The 24,251-nt window shown below is 39.5% G+C and overlaps 1 protein-coding gene across 2 annotated transcripts in view; it reads left to right on the plus strand.

The window, feature by feature from the left end:
* Positions 1 to 24,251, plus strand: part of uap1 (UDP-N-acetylglucosamine pyrophosphorylase 1) — a 118,499-nt gene that overhangs the window by 41,669 nt on the left and 52,579 nt on the right. For both annotated transcript variants that reach the window (XM_039734771.1, XM_039734769.1), the window contains exon 5: positions 5,775 to 5,947. In XM_039734771.1, coding sequence (XP_039590705.1) covers positions 5,775 to 5,947 — 173 coding nt within the window. The remainder of the gene's footprint in view (positions 1 to 5,774; positions 5,948 to 24,251) is intronic.

Below are 24,251 nucleotides of genomic sequence, written 5' to 3' on the forward strand. Positions count from 1 at the left end.
GTAGAAGGAATATACTCTTGAGTTTCGGTTTCAAAATCTCCAGGGGTCTGATAAGTTGTGATCTGTTACAAACTGTGTAATAGTCTTTGCGCTGTTGAGTGGCAGGGGACCTATCTAGGTCTGGATTTAAAACACAATTAAAGTCCCCAGCCATTATAATTTTATAAGTGTTCACATTGGGAATGGATGCAAATACATTTTGCTTGAATTCCCTATCATCAACATTGGGTGCATAAATATTTATCAAAATCACTTTACAGTTAAATAAATGACCTATGACAATCACATATCTCCCTTCAGGATCAAATACTACATCTAATATTACAAATGAGACTGTTCTATGTATGAGAATTCCCACACTTCTAGTTTTCTTTGTAAAGCTGGAAAGGAACATTTGGCCAGTCCAGTCTTTGTGTAGCCAAAACTGATCCTTGATTAATAAGTGGGTCTCCTGTAAAAATACTATTTTAGCGCTTAGAAATGTTACTGTAGGTGAGAGAATTCTTTCTTTCTCTTCGTGATTCAGGCCTTTAACATTTCAGCTCACAAAGTTAACTGTCCGGTCTTGGAGACATTGCTTCTGAACTTTTGTTGTCATTTTGTATTCTTAACTGAAAATAAGACCGCTTTGACCTTAATTTCCAATTTTCCCATGTCATGAAGCCTATTGTTGCGCTGGCACCTATCATAATAACGATTAAAAGGATAGATTAGAGATAGCTTGCTCACTTTCTCTCTTTAACCCTCCTTCATTCTTCTATTTTCTAATCAGCTTATCCATTTCAGAGTTACAGGGGGCTGGTGCCTGTTCCAGGAGAACTTTTGATAGCTGGGAACTACCATTGGGACAGGTTACATATGCAAAAACCTTCAACCACTGCTGAGTTCACCAGATGCCTTGTTACTAATTACCACCACACACAAGTCACAAACTGTATGTAAGAGCAGCAAATAAGAAAAAAAAAATAAAAATGAGGTAAAGCATTACTTTTACACTCAAATGACACATAAAACACTGCATTCAAATACAACATCACACAGTGTCAGTTAAACAAATAGAAGATGAATTGGCATTTAACTGATTAGCGACATTTACAGGTTGAATAGGAAGGCATAATCACTTCACTTTCCATCTGCGTTTCCTAGTCATGGTGTCAGCATGGTAAGCGGAACAAAATGCAATGTCTGAAAAATCCAGTCAGACTTCATATAGGCGCTTTTCCACTGCATAGTACGGCACAGCACGGTTCAGTACAGCTCACCTTGGTTTGGCTCAGTTCGGCTCGGTTTGCGTTTCGACTGCAGTTTAGTACCGCTTTAGAGTGGGGGATTATTCACGTGTCGTTATAGTTGCGCCGCCTCTACTGCCGTGACACCGTGGAACTTTTACAACAACACGCAGACAACGACAACACTTTAGCTCGACGACGCGCAAGGGTAAGCATCTAAAAAAAGCACATCACTAGCAAACTTTGATCACTGTTGCAAAGCATAAAATGAACTTAACTGCCAGTGTAACATTAAAATGCTGATTCTGTATATTACAGATCTTCCACATTTTGCAAAAAAGTCGCCGCAGCAGACCATCTGTTTGGACATTTAACCGTGCCTCAGAGTGGTGGGATGTGATTGTTCCCGGTTTTACAAACACTCAGTGGCTGGAGAACTTTCGAATGTCTGAAGAAACATTCATCCACTTATGCAACAAACTGCGTCCAGCGATGGAGAGACGCGACACAAACTTCCGCGTGTATAAAGAAAAGAATAGCCAGTGACGCAGTAATGACGATTTTCTCCGGCCAATCAGTGACCAGCAGAGTTTACACGTCACGTTTTGGTAACGGTTCGGCGCGCTTGGAACCTCGGCTGAGGTGGTACTAAAAAAAGGACCAGGTACCAGGTACTGTTACCAGTGGAAAACGCCCCAAAAGTGAGCTGAACTGAACCGTGTCGTGCCGTACTATGCAGTGGAAAAGCGCCATAAAAGTCCAGTAGATATATAGATAGATACTTTATTAATCCCAAGGGGAAATTCACATAATCCAGCTGCAGTATACTGATACAAAAAACAATATTAAATTAAAGAGTGATAAAAAATGCATGTAAAAACAGACAATAACTTTAGCATTAACCCCCCCCCGGGTGGAACTGAAGAGTCGCATAGTGTGGGGTCTCCTCAGTCTGTCAGTGGAGCAGGACGGTGACAGCAGTCTGTCGCTGAAGCTGCTCCTCTGTCTGGAGATGATCCTGTTCAGTGGATGCAGTGGATTCTCCATGATTGACAGGAGCCTGCTCAGTGTCCGTCGCTCTGCCACAGATGTTAAACTGTCCAGCTTCATTCCTACAGTAAAGCCTGCCTTCCTCACCAGTTTGTCCAGGTGTGAGGTGTCCTTCATCTTTATGCTGCCTCCCCAGCACACCACCGCGTAGAAGAGGGCACTCGCCACAAGTATCTGATAGAACATCTGCTGCATCTTATTGAAGATGCTGAAGGACGCCAACCTTCTAAGGAAGTCTAGTCGAGGTAAAAGTACAGAATAAGACCAGGGAAAATTGGTCTGCCTGTTTTGAGACCAGAGGTGTTTTATTCAAGGTAAACTTCCAGTTTGTTAACAGTAATAAAAAGAAAGTGTTGCTCAACAGCTTTTGTTATCAGAAATAAGCGAGATAAACTTTTTTTATGATGTAGATGTGCTATATCAAAAGCCAACACAATATCCAATGCAAAGTGTGAAAAATCTATCTATCTACACATTGCTGTGAAAAACAATTTGCCCCTTCTTTATATCCTTTATTTTTGCTTACTTTTATAATGAATGGCTTCAGATACTTTGACAAAATATTAAATTAGGTAATTAAATTTATATTTTTCTACTTTTATGTATTTGAGCAATAACATTATATAACACCCATACTGCTTGTGTGTAAAGGTAATTGCTCCCTTAGTTACATACTCAGAAAGCTGACCAAAGTTATTTGATAATCAAACTCAGCTGGCTGAAGACTTTGGGCAGCCCTGTTGAATCTAAACCCCGCCATATATTGACCCTTACTGTGCCAGTGAAGTAGACACCAAGATGTTTGTAGAAGAACACTATACCTTGATCAAAGTTAATTCCAGAATAGATTAGGAAAAAACTGTTGAAATGTATTAATTAGGAAAGGGCTACAAAGCCATTTCTAAGGTTTTGGACTCCTCTGCGCCACAGTAAGAGCCATTATCTTCAAATTGAGGAGTTTTGGAGCAAAGGTGAATCTTTTCTAAAAGGATGGACTGCCAAAATTACCCCACTGCGATGACTTAATTATGAAGAGAAAGAGGACCCCAGAGGAACATCCAAAGAACGGCAGGCCTTTCTAGCCTCTGCTAAGGTCAGTGTTCATGACTTTGTAATAAGAAAGAAACCGAGTAAAAGTGCAATTCATGGTAGAGTAGTAAGGTAGGAACCTCTACTATCCAAGAGTAACATTAGTGTTCTTCATGCATTTGCAAAGAAACACCTGGGTGATTCCTAAGCCTTTTGGAATAATATTCTATGGACAGGTGAATCAAAAGTAGAAACCTCTGGATGACATAGATTCTTCTATGTCTGCTGAAAAGCTTAAAGGGCATTGAAAAGTTCACACCTTCAGTAAAACATGGAGCTGGCAGTGTGGTGATTTGAAGATGCATTGCTACCTCAAGACCAAAGTTTTTAGCAGTATTTTTTTTAATGTTCCAAAGTATTAGCCTGCTGAATTTCTGTTGGTAAACTATTCCAAATTTTAGGTGCATAACAGCATGTCTTTTAAGCTCGGCTATTCGAGTTATAAGCAGATCACGATTACAAGATCTAAGGTTACAATTTGGAGTGTATGGGGACAGGGATTGGATGATATCAGATGGAGCGAGATTATTTAAGGCTTTATAAACGACTAGCTAATCTAGCTGAAATACCCGCCGTTGCCCAGGAGGAAATTAAAGTGTTTTTTTTTTATCTGCATGTCTTGCGGTCTTGTATGTATGTTATCATTCAGTTGACGCTCGGAATTAGCCAACTCGATTTAATTTCAAAAGCAACAGGGGCGCGGTGGCGCTCAAACATAAGGAATGCTGGCAGTCACCTCCAGTTCGCCCTCTGGTGGTTGTTTCGAGTGTCAACTGGATTATAACATGCATACAAGACTGCAAGATCACCCCCTCCCGCCACCCTAACCAGAAGGGGGTGGGTTAGGGCTGATTTCACCCTACAGTATTTTTAGTTGACCAATGAGAAACATGTACCAAGTTTCATGAAAATCGCTCCAGCCATTTGGAAGTGATGCTGGAACATTCATACATACACACACACACACACACACACACACACATATTGACTTATATATATATATATATATATATATATATATATATATATACATATATATAGAGATTAGTAATATTTTAAACTGAATGACACGGGTAACAACACTAAAACTGGTGAAATGTGCAGAAATTTTCTTTTTCTAATTAAGATTTTAAGGTTGCTGCATTCTGCACTAATTGCAACCAATTCTTTAAAGTTGTCAACGTTTCTACAACTACAGGCATCAGTAGTTTACTTATTGTATGAATAAGTACTTCCTGGATTTTGTCTCAAATATATTGAGCGTGTCAGGCTGTCTAGTGAATTATAGCATGTGAGCATAAAATCTCATGATTTATATTCAACAGGTTTTATAATATGCGGTACATTTTATTTGCCCTCTTAGTTGCTTCTTTACCTTAACTGTAAGATTTTTAGAGGTTCCTTTCCTATTTTTTTTTTGTCTTTGTGAGTTACTTTGGATTTCCCACATTAAATTGTGCCACCCCTTCAGACAACAGAGTATTAATCAACATTTTTTTTAAAAATTCTAACTCTTATCCTGAACTACATTAAAAATAGTGGGGCCGATATGAAAACAGCAAAGATTTCATGTCTTTGCGAAGATTAGTTAAATATTTTAAGATGCCATTAAGTAGTGTATTGATAATGAAATTGCATCTTATTTAATGTTATTATAAAAGTTACTCAAAGACAATACAATACAACTTATTTTTTGTATAGCACTCTTTATTGATTGCAGGCACAGAGTGCTGTGAACAGTTCTCAGTTAAAATAAATGGATTGATTTTACTAATTATAACATACAGATCTGGTACACATACAAATGCAGATTTGTTAAAACACACAAAATCTGATTAAAAATAAATAGAAACCAACAATATCTGTCTATTAATTAATTAATTGATTGATGAACTGTGATCATTTGACAAAGGAGGAGATTAAAATAATAAAAGAGAAAGTTAAAGACAAAGACACTGTCTGGCCGTCTACCCGCTCCTAACTTTTTTATAGTGGAGTCTGTGCTGGCTGTTCAAGTCTTTTGATTTATCTATTTAGATTATAGCTTTTTCCCATATTATTAAAGTGGTTCTGTTTTCAATTCACAATTGTATGCTTTTATTGCATTCTGTAAATATATTGCTAGTATAATATCATCATCATTCTTAAATCTATTTTGAGGTTCAGGAGACTGGTGCTTAACCTACAAGGAAGGTAAGAGCCCTGGACAGGGTGACGTTACTGGGCCCACTGACACACATAGAATCACTCACACTGGGCAAACTGGGCATTGCCGATTAAGATAAATAGCATTTCATGTCACCCATGTAGACACAAGTATACCTCACATGAACAACATTCAGCTGGGGGATTTGAATCTGGAGTGCTACCATGCCACTTGATATAACTATGTATTTTTTTTTTTAGATGGAAATGGTGGCCTTTATAGAGCCCTGGGATCTCAAAAGATTGTGGATGATATGGAGACCAGAGGGATCGGTCACATTCATGTGTACTGTGTGGACAATATCTTGGTGAAAGTAGCAGACCCCTCATTTATTGGATTTTGCATTAAGAAAAAAGCAGACTGTGGAGCAAAGGTGAGAGGTTTTATAAAAGTTAGCAATTCACAGATTCCCATTTACTTGTTATTTTTTTTAAATGTTGTGTATATATTATATTTTTTTCTGAGTGGTATGTAACCAAAGTTTTTTTTTTTTATTTACCTAATAAGTAAAGCAACCGTTGTGTTACAAGGAATACATCATAGTCAGTGTTTACCGCACATTTAAAATTCAGTGGCAGGCAGTAGCTGCAAATTTTCCACTGCTGTTACAAAGCTATGAAAATCTCAAGCTTTTTATTATACAGCAGTTAACACTTTTTAAAATTCATTTTATGAAAACGTTTCATTGAGAAGGCGGGTAGTTAATTCATTTAGAGATTATGCTCACGGCCTACTTTAGATGTTTTGGCAGTCCACATAAAATCAATTTAATACCATACACTATTTAAATATATGTCTCTTTTCTATATATTGTCTTGTCCACTGTGCACTGTATGATTACATAGATGCCAAATTAACAACCACATTTCCTCACAACTCTCCCACACCAATAAACCAATTATGCTATTTATTCATTACCTCGGCTCCTCCTGCATAGTAGTGAAGCAGGACAGTGAGGAGGGCCCTGCCTGGCTCCCCACTCCTGACGTCACACTTCCCCCTCCCATCAGCTTGCAGCCTCTGTCTCGGATTAGCCTCCTGCAAGCGAAATATGATTCTTACAGCATTGAGAGAAGTTGCAAAATCAACTGAAATGTTCAAGCGAATTATAGAAAAAAGCTCGATCTAAATCCATTAAGTAGTTCTCTCGTTCGCAAGCTAAGTGTAGGTAAGGAACACCCTGAGGATGACGAGTGAGTGAGAAGGGCTGTGCCCTCCTAACCTCGGCACGTTGCATGTCTCTCGGATTTGTGCAAATAAATCGATTACCGCAAGCAAACTAGGATACATAGTGCAATGAGGGAAGTCGCAAAATCAACTGGAATGTTCAAGCAAGTTGTAGAAAAAAAAATTATCTAAATCCGTTAAGTAGTTCTCTCGTTCACAAGCTAAGTGGAGGTAAGGAACGCCCTGAGGATGACGCGTGAGTGAGTAGGGCCCCGTCCCCCTCCCCTCGGCCCGCTCTGTGTCTCTCGGATTAGCACAAATAAATCGGTTCCGCAAGCAAACTATGATACGTAGCGCAATGAGAGAAGTTGAAAAATCAACCAGAATGTTCAAGCAAATTATAGAAAAACACCCGATCTAAATCCGTGAAGTAGTTCTTTCATGAAAAGCAGACAGAGAGAAGCTGGATTTTATATACAGTATATAGAGATTGTGCAGACCAGACCCTCAGACCAAATGATTTGTTCAGCTAATTATCACGACTGTCTTTTGAACATTAAGGGAGTATGGCAATTCTCCGCACACAACGTTTATACCCAACACATAACATATTTCCTAAACCAGCATTATCCATTTTAAGATTGTGGCTGCACAAGCAATAACTGCCGGTTAGGCCAATGACAAAATATATAAATGGGGTCCCCCCAATGATGTATCAGATTTCTGTTGGAGACACTGATAGTAATTCAGTGGTATTTTTGAATGCAATTAGCGGCATGTCGCTGTAATATGTGTAAAACACGTGTCGTTCTGTCCGGAAACACTTTAAATCAAGATTGAAGGGTGAAATGATTTAGGATTTGTAAATTTCTTGGCTGCTTGTTTGTATTATTTGCCCATGCCAGTTTTGGATTTTTTTCCTCCTTTATCTGATAATTAAAAATATATCAGGGTTATTTTTTTAACAGTTTAAACTGCTTCTTTTAATTGTAGGCTTATAGCACTGAGTACCAGGTGTACCGAGTGTAAGCCATATCCCTTGAAAGTGAAACTTTGCCATGCTCTCCAGGTGCTGTGTTTCAAATTTCACCTTAGACGTACCAAATTCTAAAGTAGTTAGTATGATCATACATTAAGTGGAAAAAATACAGCATTATAATTATACCATACAAGTTCATTTCATTAGTCTTCAGCTTCACAAATAAAACCTGAGCAGACCTGCTAAGAGTGGCCTATGACTTGATGACCTTTCACTGATTCAGTAAAAAACATTAAAGGATTTGAAGATATACAAAATGTAATAAATTTGACAAAACCATGTCAAAGGTTTGGGGAATTGCCCCGTATATTGCGTGGGTTGCAATATAATTTGGTCAAATAAGATGAAAAAACATCAAACATTCAACAGCAGATGGTGGTTCACTGGTGGCTTTCATACAGGATTAGAAAATGGCTACAGGATATGAGGTATAACAGGAAGTGGTGTCATTGAAGAATTGCTGGGACCGGAAGTGACATTATCGTCATGAGCCGGAAGTGACATCATTGGTATGGAGCCGGAAGTGATGTCATCAAAGGAAACCGGAAGTGATGTTGAGGAGCCATTTTCTGGAAGTGTTATTGCTGGGAGTGTGTGTAAGTTATTTTTCTTCTTTACTTCTGAAAGATCAGAGAGAGAGAGGCATTAATACCGTCATTCAATCCCCCATCCGTTGATAAATCACTCACCTCTGGGCTTGTTGACTGCCTCCGAAGCGCACGTGTGTGACAAAACATAATGTAACCACTAGGGGGTGTTCTTGCTGTCAATTGTAACTGTATATGTGTGGATGGTGCTTGCTGGGGCAATGCAGTGAAACGGTACATTAAGTTTATTTGGTTTTACTGATGTTAATTGTATCTCATCATCTGTGTTGTGAATATCAACTGTCTTCTGTATTGGATGTGTGCTGAGAAAATGATTCTATGGAGAGAACCACAGGCTGCAGAGTTTGGGTATAGAGATAGAGAGAGAAAGAGAGAGACGTTTAGATAGCAGATGCATTTTAATAAGCACACTTATAGGTTTATATTATGTATTTGGTCTCCTAGTGTGGGGGTGCACAATAACATTGTCTCTACCTCATTGATCCAGTGATTGAATCCCTTGACTGGTCAATGTGGGTGTGTGTGGAATCTGTACATTCTCCCCATTATTCGTGAGATTTCCTCCAGTTACTACAATCCCAAAGATGTGCTTATTAAGTTAACTGGAGCTTCTAGACTTGCTGAACCAAAATGGATTCCTGCTTTGCCTTAAATTCTGCTTGGATATTTTCCAGCAACCTGTGCCCCAGAACTGAATTTAACCAGGAATAAGAAATGTTTCCGGCATGTCATGCTCACTTCCCTCCTTTATGCCTTCTTTATCCATGACTTTGTACCCACTTAAACTTCAAATACCACCATCAAGTTTGTGGTTGACACAACAGCAGTTGGTCTGATCACTGATAACAATGAAACAGCCTATAGGACGGCGATGCAGAAGTTAGTGGGGTGATATGAGGAAAATAATTTGTTATCTTAATAATAATAGTAATAATTCTTTACATTGGTATAGCGCTTTTCTCACTTCTCAAATGCTTTAGTGAGTGGGGAGACACACCAACCACTACTAATGTGTAGCATCCACCTGGATGATACGATGGCAGCCATTTTTGCAATAGTATGTTCACCACACATTAACTCTTAGGTGGTGAAGTGGTGAGAGACAGCCATTTAGAGACAGGGGATGATTTGAGGGCCAGAATGACTAGGCCATGGAGGGCAATTTAGCCTTTGCTCTTTACAAAGGAGGCCCAGGGATCTTGCATGACCACAGAGAGTCAGGACCTTGGTTTTACATCTCATCCAAAAGGTGGCACCATGTTTACAGCGAAGTGTTCCCATAATTGCACTGGGGATCCACATTCTGACCACAGGGTAAGCACCCACTGCTGTCCTCACCAACACCTCTTAGAGCAGCAACTCAAGCTTTCCCCATTCAAGTACTGGCTGGACCCATATAATCTTCTGAAGTGCATGTGGCATGGCTGCTTAACACAGAAAAGACAAAAGAAATCATTGTAGATTTTAGGAAAATTTGAACGACAGAACATGCCTCAAATATGATGAGGAATGAACCAGTGGAAATAGTGTCCAGCTTTAAATGTTAGTGGTTAGCATTACTGGATATCTCTTTTGGTCTACTAGCACCCCCATTATAGTAAGGAAAGCACAGAACCAATTTTACTGTTTGAGGTGGCAGAAGATAGTAAACCTGCCCCAGAAGCTGCAGGTCAACTTCTACATGTGTGCTATTGAAGGTCTACCAACCTATTGTTTCACAGCACTGTGCGACAGTTGTACCAAATCTGAACAGGGAGCTCTTTAACGGGTTATTAAAACGGCACAGATGACCATAGGAACACAGCTTCCAGGAAGTGAAGGCATTTTTAGATCACTCAGCTTGAAGAGGACATTTAACATTACATTAATAAAAAGCCAGTTCATCCTAGTAACCATCTGCTTGATGTTCTGCCATCCAATAGGTATTATACAATTATTCATGCCCACACAAACAGTCTCAGAAACAGTTTTTATCCTAGGGCCATCCTACAATTTAATTCTAAACCTAGTAAGGTCATCATTTTAAAAAGAGTAAAATAATGAATTTACTTTTTTTTTTTGAGTTACAAAGTTTTTAAATATTTTAAGTGCAATTGCAATAAATTTGGGATATGTTTGCAATATTTGACCATAGCTTATACAGTGAAGTATTATTATTATAAGTATTAACTTTTTGTGTGTTTATTACATATTTGGCATTGACTTCAGTAGTTATTGACACAATTTCGTTGTGAAAAAGCACAATGGCAATCAACTCTGATTTGATTTGATTTGATGTCTTCTGCAGTGTTAAAAAACAAAGAACTGCAAGGCCTTCTGTTATGCTAACACATGGTGGCGCCAAAGACTTCTTTTTCCTTTCATAAAAGAAATGTATGAGTAATGTGATTTATGGCCCTGTTATTCTGCCTAGTTCTCTGTACCTGTCAAAGTAACCTTGAAATTATGTATGTAAACGGTGTTTTAAGTGTGCTTGTCAATTTGGTAGATTTGAGCAGAGGAATGGGTTATTTATTCTGTTAATTGCATGGCCATATGTCATTGCTATTGCAGAGGCGAAAGAGACAATGATGAATACCTTTTGAAGCTTGTGTGGTGTTCTCTTCTGTGTTTGCATTTTTTTCTTTCTTTTGAGAACTTCAGCTTCTCACACTTTATAAGATGGGCTCCCAGCATGGGTTCAGGTCTCCAATTTGTGCATGTGTGTGTGCAGTACATTAAAATAGGAAATATTTTCAAGTGCTGGTTCTAATACATGCTAGCCATGACCAGAATGAACTTGTAATTAGAACACGGTAGGAACAACAGCAGTATATTTGTGTATTTTCAAGTGGACACTACTTTTCTTTCTCATGTGAGAGATTAACATCCCGCTTTGCCTTTTTCTTCTTAACCAATGGATTTCAGTCAGTTTTAAGGAGAACAAAAGGCTGGAAACATTCCTGGTCGTGATTCTACCCAACCACGTGTTTACATTATGTCCCTTTTTAAAATTTGACTTGATCACATTCACTTCTTGGGCAAAGTGCCCACATGGTGGTTAGCAGCCATGTGATCAATGCTCCACTATCTTTGTGGAGTCTGCATGTTCTCCCTGCACCTGAATGTTTTTTTCTTTTTCTAGATACTCTTGTGTTCCCCTCACATCTTAAAGATGTGTTAGCTTAACTGCCGAGTCTAAACTAGCCCCGTATAAGTGAGTGATTGAGTATGTTCCACAAGTGACTGGCGTCTCATCAGGAGCTGGCATCTTCTTCATGTCCTCAACATGCTGGACACTCTTTTGCTTCCCATGATGGCTGCTTGCACACATCTCCATGAAGTCATTACTCCCTGACATATTTTCTTCAATCTGACAAATCACCTGAAACAGGTGTTGGTTTAATTGGGACCAAATCAGTAATGTGTAGGATGAGGTTCAAGCACTCAAAAGACTTTTTCACCTTTATTTTCAAGATTTTAAGAGATAATCAACACAAGACAAAATGTAAAGGGCAACTTTTGACCAGTGCTTTGAAAACACTAAACAAAAATAATACAACTTGAACATCTTTGAGATACACTTCACTTTGGTTTGGAACTGGAGCAATGGATTTTAGAAGCAAAAGCAAACATTTTCTTGTTTAATTCTCACCTCTGACTCGGAGCAAGTTACTTAACATGCCTATCCTGCAAATGTAAGAAAACAAATTTGGACGTGAGCATCAGTAGGTTTTGCGCTGTAGGAAGCAAGTTACACAAACTGTTCTATAACATTTCAGTAATTATTTACTGCTCTGATGCTGATCCTTCTGATCATAAAGTAGGTCATTACGATAGCAATTGATGAGAAAAATTCATAATTCATTGCAGAATTACAAAAGCAGGAGACAGAGCTGAATGTGGCAGAGTTAAAGATGTTAAGATTTGCATTGGGTGTGACAAGGATGGATAGGATTAGAAACGAGGACATTAGAGGGTCAGCTCAGGTAGGACGGTTGGGAGACAAAGTCAGAGAGGTGAGATTGCGTTGGTTTGGACATGTGCAGAGGAGAGATGCTGAGTATATTGGGAGAAGGATGTTAATGATAGAGCTGCCAGGCAAGAGGAAAAGAGGAAGTTCTAAGAGAAGGTTTATGGATGTGGTGAGAGAGGACATGCAGGCGATGGGGGTGACAGTACAAGATGACGAGGACAGGAAGATGTAGAAGAAGATGATCCGTTGTGGCAACCCCTAACTGGAGCAGCCGAAAGAAGAAGAAGAAGGAGGACACTGAAAAGCCCAGGTCTGCAACAGCCCACCATCTGCCAGTTAACTTCAAAACTACTCAGTAATCGTAAGCCTTTGCCTTGTAAAGATGGAGAGACTTGTTTAAACTATCCATCCATCCATTATCCAACCTGTTATATCCTAACTACAGGGTCACGGGGGTCTGCTGGAGCCAATCCCAGCCAACACAGGGTGCAAGGCAGGAAACAAACCCCAGGCAGGGCGCCAGCCCACCGCAGGGCATGCACACACACACACACAGACCAAGCACACACTAGGGACAATTTAGAATTGCCAATGCACCTAACCTGCATGTCTTTGGACTGTGGGAGGAAACCGGAATACCCGGAGGAAACCCACGCAGACACGGGGAGAACATGCAAACTCCATGTGGGGAGGACCCACCCGGAAAGCGAACCCAGGTCTCCTAACTGCGTGCCGCTCATAACTAAACATATAACAAAAAAAGTTAATTCAAGTTTAAATCAGATTGTTCATGTTTTATGTTTCTGTGTGGGAACTCATTAGATGTGGATGGTCTAAAGCAATTCTGGCGGTGGAAGACAAAACCAAGCAACCCCATTTTTATCAGTTGCCATGAACAAACATGCAAACTAAAAAAAAAATAAGGCATAGGGTGGGAATTCACCTTGGTTAGCTGCACATCTTGATCTCTAGTTTCCTGGCATACATGTGATGAAACCTCACTCGGGTGCACTGGTAGACATCCTTTTTATGTTTCAGACATAGTCATTTCCTGCCATTGCTTTTTTTGGCCCATATAGGTAAGTGACTGGTTTTGGTTGTTTTTCCATATTGCTGTTGGCACCGTGGGGGAGGCACACAACTCTTTCTAAGAGGCTGCACAAAACGTTGCAGGAAGAAACTCTTAAGTATATTCAATGGTGTCGTGTCATGGTGATTGGACCCAGGGTTGGTTCCCAGCTGAGATGTTACAAATTTTTGTAAGTATCCCCGTCCCCCTTTATGTGGGTTTCAGTACACAGTCTGAAAACATGAGGTCAACTTGATGTATTGTACAACGCCTCAACGTAAGTAGGCTCTGTAGTCAATTTTAATCATGTTCCGGGTCCATTGTTGCCTTGCACCCTGCAAAACATGAGTATTTATATCATGACATTTACTCTTGTAAGAATTATTGACTTATCAAAAAACTTGTTTTTACAATTATTTTGCATACTTTAAGAAATCTTGTCAAATAAATTTTGCTTACCCCTCTTGGCAGATTTTTCTTTTGATTAGAAAAATCAAAACAACTCCCATTTAAAGTTTATTTTTTTGTCTAGTTTCTGCATATGCATTTTTTGCAGTGCGCCAAGTGCTGACATGGATAATTACTATATACTATGACAAATAGACTAAGGAAATGAATGGATGGATGAATGTATTGAGACTTCTGTAATTGCAGCAAACTGTGCCATTTAAACCCACTGAGGTAAAGGTTCTTCCTACAGGAAATCTGTAATGACAAACACGTACCAGTGACTGAACATAGGAGTTCTTCATGTTGAAACCTCAATAGCAGGTTTGTGAAAGGATTATTGCATCATGTTTTAAATGTGTTTATAACATTAAAAAATCGGGAGTGGTCTCCCTTACACTTTCTCGTATACTCAGATATGGGGATGGATATTTGAGGAAAAAACTGCAAGGCAATGATTATATTTTTATATTATGTACATAAAAGACATTGCCCTGCATGTAGGCCCTCCAACCTGCAGGGAAAACCTGGGGGTTGGTGGCAGAATTGTCACTCCAGCCACCATAAAAAACCTCACACTGGTTCCATTCCATCTGAACTAGTGTGGTGCCGAGGTGTCACCCGTTGCATGGCTGCACTTGGGTCCTAATCTGGGATGCTGAGTTGGTTTGTCGTGTGGTGGGTGCGGCAATGCGCTGTATCAGTGCGTGCTCCTAACCTCTCTCTCTACATAAAAGAACCATCAACATCAAATCAAGTTAATAATATATTGAACAATTATTATAAAAGTAAAGTTGAATAAATCGGACTGTGCTGTGGTATAGCGGGTCCACAGCTCACTGAGCAAAGACCATTCACTTTTAAATAAATAATCCCCGCTCTCGCGGCGGCATAGCGAGAGGGCGTTGGGCCATGGCGAGCCTCGGGATGTTTGGGATGTGGGCGTTTCTCACCGAGTGCACAGGTGAGGAACCGCCCACATCCGTGATTGCTCCCGTGGCTAATAGGTTACAGCTGTCATGGTCCGTCTCCATGTAAAAGAAGCGCGAGTCGGTCGGGAGAAAGAGGAAAGAAAAAGGGGGAGGAAGGAGGAAGCAGGTGAGCAAGTCGGTGCAGGAGGAAGCGAGCGAATGCTCGCAGGCAGCTGAAGGCAGCCTAGGTGTTTGGCCAACACCCGGGAGAAGTGGTTGTGGTCGCCCCCGCAGAAGATTGTTTTGTAGGGCGGTAGTGACTGGGAAGGTGCAGGACTCTCCGCGGAGGTTAGCGGGAGTCGGGACTTGGGACGCGGTGTCCCTAACGTGAGAGCCTTGGCCTTTAAGGGACCCCTTATCAAGCGGGGTCATTTTTGCCAAATCGCTTGTAATTCGACCTCTCCAAATTAGAATCATTGCTGTTATTGAACTATCTGGAGTATAAACACATGTGTGGTCTCTTTGTAAAGGTAACATTCTCAAGTTTCACCCTTAGTAGTCAGAATCACTGTAGGTGTGACTGATCAAAAGTTATGCACATTAGAACTCACAGAAAAAATGAATTTTTTTGTTCTCGCTTAAGTTTTTTTGTGAAAATAAAGGAAAATAAAGCTGCAGTAGGTAGGTGGGGACAAAAACACACTATGTACTAACAGAATAACTTGTTGACTACTCACATTTAAAATTTGAAAAGAATACCTGTAAAAATGACATTTTTACACCAGTTTTTATGTGGGCATGTCCAGGTGCTTTTTAGAGGGACCTATGGTTTATCCATTATCCACATTTTGGAACGTATGGAAAAAGTGTAATAACTTTTGAATGCTTCAACCCACAGATATCAATGAGGGCTCTACTGAAAGCTTACACCTAAAGGAATCTATATCTACACACAGTGTCACTCTGTTAGTTATGGAAATTCATATTCCATTCTAAAAACAATAAAAAAATACACATTTCAATATAAAAATAGTCAAAACAAATCTTATGGGCCAAAAAAAAAAAAATTTTATTTTTTACTTTTTTTTTTTATAAAATGCACACAAACTATATACATTTTTTACAAACTGTTACAACACAGCTCAGCGTTTTTCCATGTGCCACTGATTGTAGCAATCCCTAGCAGGCAGAAAGCACAAGGGCGTGTCACATGTCGCTCTCTGCCTCAGACTTCTCCTGGTCTGATTGATCACTGTCACGCCGCATACATGCCTCTACGACTTAATCGAGAGTGTATTTACATTTATCTGTACGTTTATCCATATTTAAAATGCGAAAAAACTAGGTGAAATCACAATAAACAACCACGCACCAAGTCTGCAGACTGGCACAAATGCCAGCTTCGCAGCTCGATCGGTTTTGTTTACAAGTTGGTATGGCAAGTTACATATCGGCGTGCTCAGCTGCTCATTGGCTGTAAGTTTGGAGTGTCACTCACAGCGTCCAATCAAACTGGTAGATTCTACCAGGGTTTGGAGTTGTGCGTCATCGTTCAGCTATCTGTGACACTCGTTGGCTATATAAGGTGCCAGTCACCCCCCAGACCCCTCGTAATTGGCCAACTTAGGTGTCAATCAGAAGCTAACACTTGCTTTAGCATGGTTATTGCCGACAGAAACAAATTACGTCTGATATGACCAATAGGAATGAAAAAAAATGTCGGAGCTAGTCTCAAGTTAAAAAACGTTTTCTGGAGTTTTTGTCCCTTTGACGATCTATCGTGTGTTTTGGACTTAATCGTTTTACTGGATTATATTCCCTGGAGCCTTACGGACAGAATGAGATCAATATTGCTCGAAATATTGATGTTTGACTTGCAGAGAGCCTTCAAAGTTAGTCAAAGGTAGGAAAAGTCAGCTCTTAAAAGTATTTACTTCTCTGTAAAAAAGGATTTAGTGTCAGTGCTGTGGTTGTTGTGTGTCAAAATGGTTTATATCATCAGAAAGACGAGACTCTGAATTTTCATTTGATGTGTAGTATGTCGAGGGGCATGACAGAGGGGCATGCACACATGGCTGTGCCATGGCTGTGACATCGTCCAATTGTCGTTATGTACCGTGACCGGTACGTGTGCATGTTAAGTGGTTTAAGGGATTCCAAAGTCGCTGTCTGGAGGAGCCGACCGGAGCCAAGGATCGGTGAGGCAACTGACAGCAGTAGTAGTAGTAGGAAGAAGGTCAGCTGCAGAGTGAGTGTCTCCCTTGTTGCCGGGCCCTGATGGGTGAAGCAAGAGGGACGCTAGTTTTAAATGAAGGCACCGGGTTTGTCAATTGTTTGTTTTTAAGACTGCTTCCTGATCATTTTAACCTCGTTTTAAAAGGATTGTTTTTTCTTATTGTTTTAACCTCCACTTTTTACCTCTTATTGGATTATTTATTTGGACTTTGAATTACTGCACTTTATTAGGAACACTTCGTTTTGTTGACTCTTTTAAATAAAAGCACTGTTTCACTTTCAACTATCCCCTTGCTCAGATAATTATTGCCTCCACTGACTAGCTCATCGGTAACATTACCGACGGTGTTGGGTTGAAGGGCTCCCGAACAGCAATGGGAGTGTGGAGCCAGAACCCACATCGTCACATGTGCAGCTGCATGAATACAAGTACCAGTTCTGGTTCCAAAGTTGCTAGAAATCTACATTTTGTACCTAATACCTGTATGCAAAATTTGGTTGACCTAAGTGAAAGCGTACTCAGTTTATTGTGTTCACATACACACATAGACATAATTCCAAAAATTGTATTTTCGGACAGGGAGTTGTAAAACATCGAGATTCGTCAAAATCTTGAGATAAAATTTTTGGACAATTACAGTACTTTCCCTACAAGAAAGTAAATCGGACTCAGGGAGGTCTAAACCGATGATATTCATCACAATTGCAAGGCCGAATTTTTGGACAATTACAATACTTTCCCAATATTTTGTATACGAGAAAGTAAAAATGGACTGAAAATACACAAAAGGCTATAGATAAACATGAAGACATACCCGTATGAATTTGAGGTCAATTTGTGACTCTAAAATGGCACTGCATGAATGAGTTCAGCTACAGTTGTGCTGGTAAGTTTATCTGTAAAATGTTAGCCATTTTTAGAAAATATTATTGATCAGACAAAACAGAGTTTTTTTTATCTAGGAACAGAGATCAAGTGAAGCTACAAGGGTAAATCAAAAAGCAAAGGCCATTTGAAAATTATGCGGTAACCACAACGAGTAGAAACTGATGCAGTACAACATGTTCATGGTGACTTGTGGGTAGCTCGAACACACACAGTGCAGTGCTCTGCCATTAGTCTAGCTAAAGCCAGCATCAAATGAGCATGGACACTTTGCTGCGGGATTGCACCGGTGTTGAACAACACGCCTTAGTGAGATTCCTTTGGTCAGAGGCATTACAGCTCTCCCTGTCTCAACCTCACATCCTCATCTACACTGTTAGCACATCACGTAAATCTGACAATGAAAGGACTATATACAGTTAAAGGTCTAATCTCTTTTAAATAAGGAAAAGTAATTTTGTTCTCTTTCTGGGGTTGGCCAAGTCATGTTATCACAACACCCAGTGATATTTTTTGATTGCTCACTGTCCAGATCATTCATGTTGTTGATTTTATTCCTCTCTTTCAATGTTCTCCTGTGTTTCATGTTAGTCATTTAGGCCGATGGTGTCTCTTTGTTTTCTTTCTTTCCGCCCTGTCTTTCTTTTTGTGTGATGCAGGTTTCGCATAGTCACAGATATACACATTTTGGAAAACTATCTCACATCCTCTCTCTTTCTTTCATCTGCTAATAAAAGCCCCAATCACCAATATGCCCAATTTAGTATTTGCACTGCGTACAGTATACCTTACTCCTTTTAAGACTTTTAGGTAACACTTTTTTTAGATTTACAAAAAAATGTATCTATTTCCCATAGACTGTTATGTAACAAGACCTTAACAAAAATGTCTGTTGATCTTAGTAACACTTACAAAGCATCAGTAAAATGGTTGTTCACCTCTCTGCAGTGTGCCATATTAAGAGTCTTTCTTTCATATGCTGGTAAAATTCCTTATGAATGTGATGGGTTCTCAGGTCTTGCACTGATGAAATGAGTCTCACGCTAAACCACCTCTGATCCTTCTAAATTCAAGTTATTTTGGTAGGTCACATTGCAGAGGTGAATAGCCACTTTGATGAAGGTTTTTAAGTGTAACTAAGACCAAAAGAAGCCTTTATTAAAGAGCTTGTTGCAGAAACAGTATATTAGTAATAAATACAATTTTCCTATACCTAAAGTGTTATCTGTTTTTGCTATAGGACTGCCTCTGTTTCTTTAGCTGTCCAAGTACCTTTCTTCATGTGTTTTCAGAGTCTCCTACTGTCTCTACCCTGTGGCTGGCTGTGTAGGACTTGTCTCATTCATCCTCTCATTTTATTATTCCTTTCAATCTTCATATTTTCCTTCTCCTTTTTTATTTTTCCCTTCCAGCTGAGACTATTCTTCTTAGGGAGTATTGCTGCAAAATTAGCACCTCAGGCTATAAATGTAACAGCAGTTCATGTCACTTGCAGAAATTCTCAGATGATTCTGCACTTATAAGGGTGTACTGATAAGGGGGATGAGACAGAGGAGAGGAGTCAGGTGGAGAATTTTATTTCTTGGTGCAAAGAGAATTGTCTGCATCTTAACATCAGAAAAAACAAGGAACTGCTTATTGACTTTTGCTGCACCAAAGAGACTGTCCAGTCAGTATTCAAGGAGTGGATGTAGGGGTGGTCCACTCCTACAAGTACTTGTGGGTCCACATTAATGACAGGCTGGACTGGTCTCGGAACACAGAGGAACTATAGAAGAAAGGGAGGAGCAGACTCTTCTTCCTTAGAAGACTAAATTCTTTTAATGTGGGAAGTGACATCCTTAACATCTTCTACAATTCTGTGATCGCTATTACAATTTTCTTCTCTGTGGTGTGCTCGGCTACTAACATCACTTCAAGAGAAGCCCACTGAATCAAAAAACTGATTAAAAAGACAAGCTTAGTTATAGGACACACTCTGGACCTCCTGGAGGTTATAGTGAATGCTATTATGAACAATGCTGCACATCCTTTCTCTGACAACCTAACACTGGGGACTTTCTGCCGATGAATTATTCAGCAGAAGTTTGTCAAGAAATGTAATGAGGCTCTGTCATACCAACTGGAATATTCTTTCTGGATCAGACGGAAGTCCTGTAGTACATGGAGAGTAACTCCTAATAGGGGCACCTGGTAGCACCAAAGGACCCTGACAGGGTTGCCCTTCAAAACTTCAATTTCCAGAGCCTACTGGGTCTAAACCAGAGAAACACTGCTCTCTTTTATACTGGGGAACGAATTCTCCATCCATTATTTGTTTGTCCTGACTGGGATAGGAATCTACCATAAACTGGGCCAGGTTGCACCTCCGTCCTGTAGTCCTTCTGTTATGGTCTCCTAGCCAGGTAAGGATCCATCTTCCATCCCATTCGAGATGCCAGCCCATTCAGCATGCCACTTACAATTTATTTTTTTATCTACCTATTTATGTATTTAAAGAGCTTCTTTAAAAAGTCAAAATTATCCGTAGGGACAAATCAAATTCTATCAGTTAAACATTTAACTGAGAATTCTGAAGACCTGGAGCAGGACCCCATTCATTCTTCTCTACTCAGGAGTAAATAGGTTTGATTCCCTGAGTCTGTCACAGTAGGATAAGTCCTTAGGTCCTGGATGTTCCTGGTTGACCTATCCCGACTGGGAGACCTGCCCATCTATCTATCTATCTATCTATCTATCTATCTATCTATCTATCTATCTATCTATCTATCTATCTGTCTGTCTATCTGTCTGTCTGTCTGTCTGTCTGTCTGTCTGTCTGTCTGATTTGCTTGCTAAAATCCCATTATATACTGTCATTTAGTTTATAGAAATCTTCTTTTTTCAATGTAATTTGAACTGCCAGTGCCACAGGTCAATGGTGTGTCAGTCTACTGTATTCTATACTGGAACTCTGTGGTGTGACTAGCCCTCTGGTTTGCTGGGAGTGCTCATTGCTCACTTGAATCTATGACTTCTCTTGCTTTCTTCTTGCTGTAAGTGTGTGGGTACTGCTGTGTGATGGTACATTCCTCTCTAGGTCATACCCAACTCATTGTTCCTCTTTATTTTCATGTAGTCTCTTTCACAGGACTAGCTTGAGTGGGGAAAGCACTGATCTTATATTCTGTCTTCCTGGATTACATTTTTTCAAACTGTTTCTAAGTTTATTGTTGGACAAAACATGAAAATGAAATGTTTATTAGTCAAATAATAACAAAGAGGGTTTAACAGAGGGTGTAATCAAAGTACCAAGTAGACAGAAATAAAACAAACATTTGCAGACTTTTATAGGCCTTTGCATTATAGTGCATTGTTGCAATGTTACTTTTCTTGGTGGTTTATTAAATTACGGATTTTTCAAATGTTCATTTTTATCCCTGTGCTTAAAACTCATTAAAAAAAGTGTTTTTAGCGAGCGGTTCGTAGCACTATAGCTCAAACTCTTGCAGTGTTAGTTTTCTCTGTTGTTCAAGGTTTTCTCAGTGTTATTCAATGTTTTTACATTTAGTTTACCATTACGCTGTGCAATCTATGATATAATTAACCATATTTGTGCTTACACGTGATAATCTTTAAAAAAATATATTTACATACAGTTCGTATGGTCTGGAACGGATTAATTGTATTTACATACAATCCTATGGGGGAAATTACTTCAGTTCACGACCAGAGTTTTGGAACGAATTATGGTCATGAACTGAGGTTCCACTGTATGTGGACATTTCAAGATTTGATGTCTATTTAAACATTGTTTATAAACAAAGGTGATGTAATTGAAAAAAATGAAAATTTGAATTTGCAATAAATTATTCAATTTAAAATGAACAGATATGCCATTTCTGTCTGTGGAAAAAGCAAATCTCCCATTGGCTGTAATAAATGGTATTGCCCCCCTTAAGTTGCTGTTTCCTCTAACTGTCTGGTAGTCTCGGACATCGACTGGGAGTAAGTTTTCTTCCACTCCTCCATGCAAAATTCTTTCAGCTGTGTGATGTTTGAGGGGTTTCTTACGTGCAGAGCTCATTTCAAATCCACCCCACGCCAGAGTGTGTTGACGAGATTCAGATCCAGATTTGACTTGCCAATTTCAGACCACTCCATTTCTTTCTTTTCTGCCATTCCTTGGTGGATTTACTGGTATTTTTAGGGTCATTGTTTTATTGCAAGGTTCACTTTTATTTGAGCTTCAGTCTTCTGACAGATGGTGTGATGTTATCCTCAAGCACCTTCTGGGACAACAAAGAATCCATAATGCATTCTATGATGATGAACTGGACTGGCCCTGATACAGCAAAGCAGCCTCAAACCATTAAATTTCTACCACTGTGCTTTATGGTTGATGTCAGGTTCTTCTGCTCAAATGCTGTCACCAAACATGCCTTCTGGTTCTGTGGCCAAATAACTCTTATCTTTGCCTCCACTTTCCAGAGAACCCTGTTCCAGATGTCCAGATATTTACCTATGTGCTCATGGCCAAACTTCGTTCTTGCCCTGATGTTCTTTCTGCACAACAAAGGCCTCCTCCTGGCACAACTCCCACACGCAGCCTAGTTCTAGTGAACTCGTGAACTTTGACATCAGCAGTGTCAACAGCTACCTGCTGGTCCCATGATGAAATGGTGGAGGTCTTAGAAACTTATTTCAGGATCTTGTATTCTGCTCTCAGGCTGAACTTACTGAGGTTGACCTGGCCTGGTTGAAATCTTCTCTACTTGTAAATGGTCTTCTGGGCAGTGTAATGTTTGGAGACCCTTTTAAATCCCTTCCCAGACTAATCACCCTTCTTTCTGAAGGTCTCAGAGAACACTTTTGACTTTGGCATGGTGATAACAGACACTTTAACAACAATGAGTAAACTAAACTAAATGTCTGAGGTTTAAATAAGAGGATAGGTTCAGAAGTTGGCATTTAATAATTTACACCCAGTGTGGTGTGCCTGATTCAAATAATGACATATTTGAGGCAGTGATCAATTCAGTGCTCTTGTTGCATTTCTGTTTATTTAAATTATACAATAGACTACAAAAAAAAAAAGTGTGGAATGATGTTTTTTCACGTTATGTCACCATTAGTTATGCTATAGATACTATCTAAATGAGTATCACATTGTGAAATGTTCATTCAATATACTTTAAAAGAGAAAAACATTTCATGGGATGTACCTACTGTTTCACATGACTGCCACCTCTTGGGTCATTTTCTTTCTGTTCTGACATAATGTGTGGAATTCCTACAGAATTCATAAAGAAATGTGCCCTGGGACCCTGCTGAGTCCCTGTTACCTGCAAATACATCACAACAGACGAAGCTGTCGAGGGTTGAACTAATGCCATTTTGAAGTTCAGATTAGTAATTCATACTCATCTGATTTGGAATTGAATTTTATTCTAATTAACATTATAGGAGAACAATGTATCTTTTTTTTTTAAAAAAGTTTTTAATAACCGTTAAAGTGAAAAACTGTTTAACATCATCTGATATCACTATATTAACTAATTACATTTGTTAACATTGAATATATATTATGACTAAATCAGTTCTGACCAATGAGACTCATTTAAATTTCACTGTCAATGTAGAATGTCTAAGGATCAGGTTCTGTAAATAAGTACACATTCTTTGCGTCCCCAGTCCTTAACTTGTCAGCACCCATACCACATGCACTTCAGAGCAGGTCATCCACCTGAAGTTAAGCATGTTCAGGTCTGACCTGTTCTTGGATGGGAGACCATCTAAGAAAAGCTTGGATTGCTGCTGGAAGAGGTGTTGGTGAGGCAGCAAGGGATTCTTACCCTGTGGTCTTTGTGTGGATCCCAATGCCCCAGTGCAGTGATGGGGACACTATGCTGTAAATATTGTGCCGTCTTTCAGATGAGATGTAAAGCCGAGGTCCTATCTGTCTCTGATCATTACACATTCCTGGGAATCCTTCATAAACCATCAGGTATATCCTGATGTTCAGGCTGAATTGCCCATCACAGCCTTCTCCATTCTGGCCCTCTAATCATCCCCTAATTATTTCTCTCACCCCTTAACCACCTAATAGCTAATATGTGGTGAGAGTACTGATGCAGTGATGGCTGCCGTTTGCATCATCCCACGAGGGTGCTAGATATTGGCAGTGGTTGAAGAGGTCTCCCTCTGTCAATGTAAAGCTCTTTGAGTAACAAGAAAAGCGATATGCGAATGTAAGTAATTATTATTAAATTCTAAAGGAAATTAAACTTTTTTTAATCATTGGAGGCTCGCATTCATAATAATTGCAAGGAAAAAGGAATAGCGAATTGTTTATTGAACATTAAAAATATTTTTTTTGGG

The sequence above is a fragment of the Polypterus senegalus genome, chromosome 14, assembly GCF_016835505.1.
Source record: "Polypterus senegalus isolate Bchr_013 chromosome 14, ASM1683550v1, whole genome shotgun sequence".
Lineage (NCBI taxonomy): Eukaryota > Metazoa > Chordata > Cladistia > Polypteriformes > Polypteridae > Polypterus > Polypterus senegalus.